This window comes from Lactuca saligna, chromosome 7, assembly GCF_052625555.1.
Source record: "Lactuca saligna cultivar CGN05327 chromosome 7, ASM5262555v1, whole genome shotgun sequence".
Classification (NCBI taxonomy): domain Eukaryota; kingdom Viridiplantae; phylum Streptophyta; class Magnoliopsida; order Asterales; family Asteraceae; genus Lactuca; species Lactuca saligna.
This window is the reverse complement of record NC_136423.1, coordinates 184263316-184273549: the sequence shown is the minus strand read 5'-3', so window position 1 is coordinate 184273549 and position 10234 is coordinate 184263316. Positions and strand designations below refer to the sequence as shown.

General features: G+C 40.3%; 1 protein-coding gene across 1 annotated transcript; it reads right to left on the bottom strand.

Annotated features, from left to right (window-relative positions):
• Nucleotides 1-5950: 5950 nt before the first annotated feature.
• LOC145003795 (uncharacterized) lies at nt 5951-7342 on the bottom strand. The gene is made up of 4 exons (XM_078962708.1): nt 7026-7342; nt 6631-6759; nt 6376-6560; nt 5951-6309 (listed from the first exon to the last, which is right to left on the bottom strand). Exons 1-4 carry the CDS (start codon nt 7242-7244, stop codon nt 5973-5975), a joined length of 870 nt encoding a protein of 289 aa, XP_078818834.1. The 5' UTR covers nt 7245-7342; the 3' UTR covers nt 5951-5972.
• Nucleotides 7343-10234: the final 2892 nt, after the last annotated feature.

Sequence of the window (10234 nt, the reverse complement as noted above, 5' to 3'; positions counted from 1 at the left end):
GGGTACTTCGCCATGGGGAGCCCGGATGTTGTTTGTGAAGAAGAAGGATGGGTTGCACCGTATGTGCATAGACTACCAGGAATTGAACAAGGTAACGGTGAAGAACCGTTACCACCTCCCGAGGATATATGATTTGTTCGATCAGCTTCAGGGAGCATCTTGGTTTTCCAAGATCGTTCTGCGCTGCAGGTATCATTAGATGCAGGTCAGGGGTGAGGATGTTCAGAAGACAGCTTTTAGGACCCGTTATGGTTATTATGAGTTTGTGGTGATGCCGTTTGGGCTCACCAACACTCCAGTCGCGTTCATGGACCTCATGAACCACATGTGCAGGCCGATGATGGATCGATCTGTGATAGTATTCATTGACGACATCTTGGTTTACTCCAAGACTCGGGAGCAACATGAGGAGCACCTGAGAGAGGTGCTAGAGACACTGAGGAGGGAGAGACTTTTTGCGAAATTCTCCAAGTGTGAGTTCTGGTTGCGCTAAGTGCAGTTCCTTGGTCACCTCATCAACCAGAAAGGGTGTTTTAGTAGATCCGGCAAAGATAGAGGTCGTGATGCACTGGAGGTCCCGAAGTCTCCATCAGAGATTCGGAGCTTCCTAGGTTTGGCAGGATACTACAGGAGATTCATTTAGGATTTCTCCAAGATAGCAGATCCACTCACCCGATTAACCAAGAAGTCGGTGGTGTTTCGTTGGGGGCCTGAGCAGCAGGCAACATTTGAGACCCTCAGACAACGATTGTGCGGGGCACCGATTCTTACCCTGCCAGAAGGAGTGGATGATTTTGTAGTCTACTGTGACGCCTCGGTCTCAGGTATGGGGGCAGTGTTGATGCAGCGGGGGCATGTGATAGCTTACGCCTCCTGATAGTTGAAGCCTCACGAGGCTAACTATCCGAGGCACGATTTGGAGTTGGGGGCAGTGGTGTTTGCCCTCAAGATTTGGAGACACTGCCTCTATGGGGTCCGTTGTACCATCTACACGGATCCCAAGAGTCTCAGATACCTCATGGACCAGCCGAATCTTAACTTAAGGCAGCGTTGGTGGTTAGATGTGGTGAAGGATTACGATTGTGAGATCCTTTATCACCCGGGGAAGGCCAACGTAGTGGCCGACGACTTGAGCCGCAAGACAGTAGTGGTCCCGATCAGGGATATATGCTTGAGGATGACAGTGATTACTCCGATGTTGGAGTGGATCAGGGAGGCACAGGTTGAGGGCCTCAAGGAGGAGAGGCAGAAGTGTGAGAGGATCGTGGGCCGAGTGGCTTCTTTTGATTATGAGAGCCAGGGATTGTTGACCCTTCATGGGAGAGTTTGGGTACCGTAATGGGGCGGAGTACAACAGGTGTTTATGGACGAGGCCCATAAGTCTCGATTTTCCATCCACCTAGAGGCGACGAAGATTTATAGAGATCTTCGACCCGATTATTGGTGGCCCTGCATGAAGCGGGATGTCGCCTGGTATGTGGAGAGATGCCTGACTTGCAGTAAGGTCAAGGTAGAGCACCAGAGGTCCCACGTCAAGATGCAGCCGTTAGATATTCCAGTGTGAAAATGGGAGGATATCACCATGGATTTTATCACTAAGCTTCCCAGGACCGCACGTGGAGTGGATTCGATTTGGGTTATTGTGGACCAGTTGACAAAGATTGCTCATTCTATACCGATCCAGGAGAGCATATCGGCTGAGAAGCTAGCCGATATTTCTGTGCGAGAGGTTGTGGCACGACATGGAGTGCCTGTATCGGTAGTGTCAGACCGAGATGTCCGTTTTACTTCCAGATTTTGGAAGCGGTTTCATGATGAGATGGGGGTTTGACTTCATTTTAGCACCACTTTCCACCCTCAGATGGATGGGCAGAGCAAGAGGACGATGCAGTTGGGATACGTATCTTCTGCTAGCGGAATTTTCTTATAACTACAGTTACCACGCTAGCATTGACCGTCCTCCTTTCGAGATGCTATACAGAAGGAAGTGCAGGACCCCGATTTGTTGGGGCGAGGTCGGTCAGTGAGTCATTAAGAGCACTGAAGTGGTGCTCAAGACCACAGAGTTGATCCAGCAGGTTCGTAGCATACTACAGACTGCACAGAGTAGGCAGAAGAGTTACGCCAACAGGAGGCGTTCGGACTTAGAGCTTCAGGTGGGCGATATGGTCCTCCTGAAGGTATCACCCTGGAAGGGTGTTATCAGGTTTCGGAAGAGGGGCAAGCTGGGTCCCAAGTTCATTGGCCCTTTTAGGGTTTTGGCCCGGGTGGGTCGGGTTGCTTATCGGTTGGATCTTCCGGCAGAGCTTAGTCAGATCCACAAAACTTTCCATGTTTCTCAGTTGCAAAAGTGTTTGGTGGACGAGTCAGCAGTTGTACCCTTGGAGGATATTCAGGTTGATAGCAGCCTGAATTATATCGAGAGACCAGTTGCGATCTTAGATCGGAAGACGAAGACCTTGAGGAACAAGGTGGTTCAGCTAGTGAAGGTGTAGTGGCAACACTGAAAGGGTTCAGAGTGGACGTGGGAGTCCGAGGGGGAGATGAGGGAGCATTACCCAGAGTTATTTTCAGCAGCAGCAGACTTCGAGGCCAAAGTCTAAGATAAGTGGGGGAGAGTTGTAACGCCCCATTTCTGGTATGTAATTCAAATACGTATTTTCTTTTCTGAAGGGGTACTCGACGAGTCTGTAGCCCGACTCGTCGAGTAGAGGCAGGATGACCACGCGTTTTGAGCTAGCTACTTTACGAGTCCATACGCTGGACTCGACGAGTCTGCCTGTCTGGAGGGAGCCCTAATTTTAAGGGTTTGCACCCTATTTAAACACATATGTGCCCCCAACCTCACCTCTATCACTCTTAGAACATTTCCCCTGTAAACCATAGCCCTATTGTTGAGTTTGAGTGTGTTTGTGATACCTTGGAAGCTTTGGGAAGGAAAGAAGGTCCATTGAAGGGTAGGAAGATCCAGGAGTTAGCTTACATCTGTTCTTCATTCAGGTAATGAAGTTATGACCTTGTGCATTCCTCCATTATAACCTCATTTATGCTTGTTATGCCTTCTTTGGAGCCTTTTATGATTCAAAACTTGAGATATGGACTCTCCTTGGATGAAAACTTCAGATCTGGACTCTTATTTAATTCTAGAAGTGTAAAGTTTTAGTTAAGGTCGTGATTGAAGTCCCTCTTGAGCTTGAAACCCGATTAAGAGCTTAGAGTTGGCATTTAAAGCCTTTAAAGCCATGCATGCACGTAATGTTTGCAACTTTACGTGATCAGCATGCCCTAGAGGCATGGATCTATGACTTAGAGTCACTGCATGGCTCATATCAGGCCTGTATGGAAAAGGGATTGAATGGACTCGACAAGTCACAAGCTTGACTCGGCGAGTCATATGAAGATAGCCTTGGACTCGACGAGTTGGATGAGCAACTCGACGAGTCCGATGAAGATTACCTTAGACTCGACGGGTTGTTCTACAACTCGGCGAGTCGGATGAGTTTTCCCGAGAAAAGTAACGTTTGAGTGAAATGACTTCATTCCTTCGTAGTTACACGTAAACTCAGCAACTTTACGTGTTCAGATGGTCCCAAGGGCTCAGATCTACACCCTGGAATGGATTAGAATTCGATTGCATGGAATCTGCGTTCGGACTTGGTGAGTTGTTCTTCGGACTCGACGAGTCGAGTCGCGAGTCCCCGTTTTTCCCTTCGAGTTGTGAGTTCAAAGTGAATCAGTGAGTGGGAAAGGGGCTCGCTGTGTTAAAGGCAAAGTTAGTAAAGGAGGGACTCAGCGAGTCCGGTCAACTGGTAGTTGACTTTGACCAGGGGTAATATAGTTATTTGACCCCAAAAGCATTTACCAATAACTGATCTAGTGTTTTTGGAAATTGTAGTCGGACAGTTCCGGAGCAACGGTCAGCCAAATTTAGAGTTAGCATCACAGCAGCCAACACTACGAGGTGAGTTTTCCTTCCAGTAGGAACGGGTCTACGGCCACAATATCGGCCCATCTAGTTAGCAGCCAGTTCCGGACTTTGGTCCGATACAGTAGTTTAGTGTGCTTGATGTCTTTGTGATTCAAGCATGTCTTTGTGTTATGTGTTCCGGACTTCCGTCTGATGCAGTGTGCAGTATAAGTTTTTATGCTAGTTGATATGTTTATGCTATGCTATGTTATGCTCAGTCAGTTTCCGGACTACGATCCGATGCAGGGGACAAGGTCCGAGTCAGTTCCGGATTTCGATCCGATGCAGTTAGTTCCGAACTTCAATCTGATGCAGGAGACAAGGTCCCAGTCAGTTCCGGACTTCGATCCGATGCAGTTTTCGGACTTCGGTCCGATGCAGAGGGCAAGGCCCTGGTTAGTTCCGGACTTCGGTCCGATGCAGTTTCCGGACTTCGGTCCGATGCAGTGAACAAGGCCCAATATGTGTTTATATGATTGTATGTTATGTGGTAGTCTGGGAGAGCTAACTAAGCTTTGTGCTTACAGTTTCAGTTTTGGTTTCAGGTACTTCCGCAAGCAAAGGGAAGGGCTCGGGATGATGGCATTGCACACACCACAGCTTCAGCTTTTATCCTAAGAGTTTATTTCATATACTATGATATATTGTCACAGTTCTTTTGTTATGACACCTTTATTACAACTTTTTGGGATTTATGACGTACGATTTTATGATATATTATAGGTCGTTGATAACCTTAGTATTATTTAAACGAAAAATTTACAAGCAAACTGTTTACCATTCAACTTAAAGAATAACTATGGTTAATTCTATAATTCCTCAGTTTATATAATTCCTTAGTTTATGCATGCAAATTATGTATGAAGAATATCCAATCGGCAGTGGAATGTGTGGTTTCTGCCTCATTCCCTGTTCCTTGTTTGGTTGTGGGCTTAGGGCAAATCCACACAATCAATTGTTCGTTCGATATTGGTTTATATATAGCTAGTGTAAGCTAAGTAGTCATAGAAGGATCTGGTAATATGATATTCTTACTAAGAAAATATAGGATTTTCTGAAGGAACATATTCATCACAACATAAAGGAATATTACAGTTAACTCTTTAAGTACCTAATGAATACGCCAGGGTTATATACAATGGGGATCCGACAAACGTTTGTAATAAAGGAAGAAGAACGTGTTAAATTTGTGACAACAAAACTCCCTCAAGAGATAGGTATAGGAAGATGTTTTTCAGTTTGCTACATTAACAATAATGAGTAATTGTGTAGGTTCCATGGAAAAGTTGGTAAATTCAGTCATTACTCTTATGTTTATAGGAAACTTACATACATAATAAGAGATTGGGTTATTTGTTTCCAAATATTCTGTTTTTATCTTTTAGTCTATAAATTCCAGGCAACTTGGTCTTGAAACCACATATAATTTTATGAGATTAAATCTCCCTTAATGAATTGTTTTGTATTTATAGTTGGTAATAGGAAGCTGCATATATGTATAGTATATAGAATGAAGCAACTACTAAATGCACTAATATGGTTGATTTAAGTTTCCTAGAAGAATCAATTCAATGTATAAGAATGTTAAAGGTAGTCACCTGGTATGCTAGAAATTTGAATTCAAGATGAATAACAGCATGCTCCAGTAGGCTGTGTGGTTTGCAAGTTTCAATTCCTTATGTTAATTGGAATCAGACATGTGATGTGATGTTTCCTCTTACCCTTTTTTTTCCGCTTAATTTCCATATTAGAGTCGGTATAAAATGCACCAAATGAAACTCGAGAAGAAGTTCCAGCTCGAGGGAGGGTTACAAGGAGAAGAAGATAACCAGTTTGGATGGATGGCTATGAAAGGAGGATAGATATGTCCGAGAAAGAAGAAGAAATGTTAATGATCCCACATCTTTGAAATATACATACCAGAATAGAGTAAAAAACAGAGAGAGAGAGAGAGAGAGAGAGAGAGAGATAGAGAGAGGTTGATTAGTATAAAAATTACACCTGTTTAGCATTGATTATAAAATTGTGCAAGATATGCAAGTGCTTCGGAGTTGTTGTTACATACTTTCCAAAGGGAGGAAACCTCTCCTTTGGAAACAGTCCCCCAATCTTGACAGACATCCAGAAACTGTAAAAGCTTGGAATAAAAGGAGTCATAATTCATCAAAACAAAAGGGACAGGGAGTGCAGAACCTATCCTCTCTAACTGGATGAGTGCAAGAATCTCAAAAGCCTCATCCAGAGTACCAATCCCACCTGGCAACACAATCACACCCGTCTTCTCCCCTTTACTACTTCTAACCGCTGCATCCACCAACCCATGCTTTCTTGCAGAAAAAAACCTGCATTCAGATTCAGTCAGTATAAATAATCTAATAATAATTCTAACCACATCATCATCTATCTACCTGCATGTAAGGTAAGCATGAGAAGGAAGATACGGATGAAAATTAGTTGCTGTCCATTCCCCTGCTTCTTTAGCAATCTTGAATCCACCAACCGGCTTTCCTGCTTCCAGAGCGCCCCGAGTTGCAGCATCCATCAGCCCTGGTCCAGCCCCTGACCATGAAGTGCATCCCAACAGCTTTGCAACCTTTAACAAAATCATAACTTTACAATTCTCTTTTCAAACACAATACACAAAAATATAAATATGGACTTGCCTCTCTTGCCAATTCCTGTGTTTGGATATAATGCTCATGTCCCGGCCCCATCCTTGCAGAACCCAAGTACACCACGCCTCTCCCAAGTCTGCGTATCAGCTCATAGCACATTTCAATCTCATTCTTCACCTTCATTCAACACAACACAACCACCTCATACATGAATTGAATTGTGTCTTCAAACACTTTTACCAATTTCAACAATTCATTAATGAATCAACATTTCCGACCCAAGAATGTAATTTATGAAAGAAATAAGAACATCATTCTCATTTATTAAGTAACCAATTTGATTTCATGGAACACAAACATTCCAACTCCAAGCAACACCACAAAATTCAAGTCCTAACAAAACCGAAGCGGTCTATCATATGGTGATACCAAATCGAGAGTACCTCAAAGGGGCTACTTCTTTCATCAAATTGAATTGCTTCCATCTTGGAAGACGAAGCCCTGAGTGCTTTATTAGGGTTTGAAAACTCAAGTGTAATCGGACTTTGATGTGTGTCTTTAGCACTCGAACAAGCAATCTTGAAAACCCTTTGACGATGGGAGTCGAAGTTCCATGGCAAATTATGAAGACCTACACAAGTAGCAGCAGATGAAAATCCCATTTTTCAAACAAATGCACAATAACTCGACGACCTTGCTTCGAACACTAATGAGACTCCTCAAATCGGGAATAACGCCGTCAAGAGATGATTTTTCGATTTTTGTCCTTAAATATATTCTTAATTTCTGTTTATATATATATATATATATATATAATGTATTCCTAAACCACCCCTTAATCTATCTATTTTTCAGATAAAACTTGAACAAACGATTTCAAGAAAGAATGGAAAACACTTGATACCGCTAAACAAAAGTCCTTTTGGTATAATTACTTTTATATTATTTTCTAATTGAATTATTGTTATTTAAAAATCTGTTATTATAACAATGATTCATCCTATTAACTATTAACGTTATCCGGGCCACGTTTGACAAATTTGATATGGTTATAGTTATATCGATATGTATTTAATCTGAGTTACTAGGAAAAGAAGACCAAAACGGAAGAGAGTGCATTTAGACACATATTTCAAATTTTGCTTATTGTTTTGCTTTTGATAATTATACCTAGGGTAAATTAGGGTTTTGTTTTTGGTGAAGAAAATGTGTTTATAGACTTCATAAATTTTCATATATGAATTATATGAGTCATTCGATGTCTTTCTCTTATAACATTATACGGTAAAACCATCTTGCATTTAGTGGTTTTTCAAAAAAGGATCATGTCTTTTCAAGAGCTTCTTGACCCGAAAGACATAAGTTAGACCCGTCTAAATCATATTAGTGCGAACACCAATTTTCTAGAGTTCTATTCAATGAAACCTTTACTACAAGTCAATCATACGAACGTAAAATTGCATGGTTGGGTCGCACTTAACCAATGTGACATTTAGTTATAATTACGTTAGGAATATGTTACAACATAGTTAAATCATTTGTGAAAGATTTGGGTATATATAAAACATATTTGTAAAATTATAGATAGTTTGGAAGACATTTCGACATGTTTTTGTGTTATACACACTCAACTCGGTCGAGCTAAGCCCATGTCTATGACTTTTCCTTTGTTTTGTCCTTGTATATCATGTATCCAAATCAATCCCTTTTTGCCTACATCCTTGTATTAACATAAGGAGGCTTTAAAACAATAAAAAAAAATTGGTTTTTGATTTAAGAGATTGATAAGTTGCTTAATGTATTTTTGACACAATTGTGTTACTCATAGGTGACACTTACGTTTTCAAACCATTCTAGATAGCAAATAAAGTATTAGAAAATACAACAACAAAAAATAATAATAATAATAATAATAATAATAATAATAATAATAAAATTAAAAAATAAAAATAAAAATAAAAATTCAAGATGAGTTTGTCAAGAGTATCTCTCTATATATACTTTGTTCTTTTAATTTATTTGAGCTATATAACCTACTTTATATACTAAATTCCTATTATACGTATGGTTTGTGCATTATATGAAATTTATTTTTAAAAAGGATGTTTCGTTAATTATTATAACACCCCTAGTATAGCCATAATTTAAAAATAGAAGTATATATGGGTTAATGTGTATTCCTTAATAATTAAAAATGATAAGACTAAGGGGTGTTTGGATAGGAAAAAATAGGATGTTTATTGTTCATTGCTTATTTCCATCGTAATAAGTTAAGTTTAAATGTTTAGATAAAATCTTTAAAAATCAATTTATTGTGTTAGAAATAAGTTAAATAAACTAATTTTAATAAACATCCTTCATTGCTTATTGCTTATTGTTTTTCCTACCACAAATAAGCTAATAAGATAATCCAAAACACCCCCTAAAATATGTAAGGAAAACTTAGGGTTAACTCTTTCTTTCGTATTAGTTAATGGTCTAGTTAACCACTAGTAATTTATGTGTTTAAAATTATGGTTTTATCTTATTATCTTAGAAATTACATATAGAAATTCTAGTAAAAAAAGATGTATATTGTAACACCCGAGTTCTAAATTGGTTAAAACTTACTTTATCAAGGACCAAAGATGGAGTTTTGGAGGAAACTCTATGCCACAACGTGGTACAAGGATGCCCACGATGTGGCGATGATCAAATGAAGCGTGTGTTTTATTTGGACCACCACGGTGTGGCCAAGAAGGTCACGGTGTGGCAGCTGTTCTGGCCCAAGCCGATGATTCTTTTAGGATTTGCTTCATATTTAAACAACTTTAATTTATTTATAGGGTTCATACATAGCCTCTAACACCCTTATACCTCAGAGAAACCCTAGCTCTCATTTCATATGTGTTTTGAAAATACCTTAAAATAAGATACTCCTTAGAATCCCTACACGACATAATGTCAGGATCAAGGTTTGGCCTTTCACTTCTACAAACAAAAATAAAGATAATAATATGTTAAAAGAAGGAAAAATATTATTGCCACAAATGTAAATCATGACATTAAGAAACACATACCGTCCGTATAAGAATACCATGACAATCAGTATGAAAATAATCATTTTCCTTCTGCAAGTCAAGTGTGCCTACACGTGACAATATATTATCATTATGAGGAACTACAATACTAAATTCTTCATCTACATCCTCATATGTATCTCTGCAATATATTATCACACAATTGATAGTTCTAGTCCCTGTTTGAAACGACCCAAAAATACGACCCAAAAATTTCGTTTTTAATACCATCAAACTATAATCAGAGTATCATATAAATAAACCATGCGTGATATGCCCCAAAATATAATAAAGTACTGTGCGGAAACTGTAACATACTATATCCAAAAACAACAACTAAATCAAATCCAGACTAAAGCTGTAACGGTGGTGTGTGCGATGCCGTCACCCAGAGCTCTTCCCTTTGCTTGCGGAAGTACCTGAAACCAAAACTGAAACTGTAAGCACGAAGCTTAGTGAGCTCCCCCAACTTACCACATACCATACAACAACATATAAACACATATTGGGCCTTGCCCACTGCATCGGGCCGGGGCCCGGAAACTGCATCGGACCGAAGTCCGGAACTGACTGGGACCTTGTCCCCTGCATCG

Excerpts from the sequence above, each read along its gene's own strand:
- LOC145003795 (XM_078962708.1), bottom strand. The coding sequence starts at position 7,244 with ATGGGATTTTCATCTGCTGCTACTTGTGTAGGTCTTCATAATTTGCCA. Across the intron at positions 6,561-6,630 it reads CACAGGAATTGGCAAGAGAG|GTTGCAAAGCTGTTGGGATG; the intron begins GCAAGTCCATAT and ends ATTTTGTTAAAG. Across the intron at positions 6,310-6,375 it reads CATGCTTACCTTACATGCAG|GTTTTTTTCTGCAAGAAAGC; the intron begins GTAGATAGATGA and ends ATCTGAATGCAG.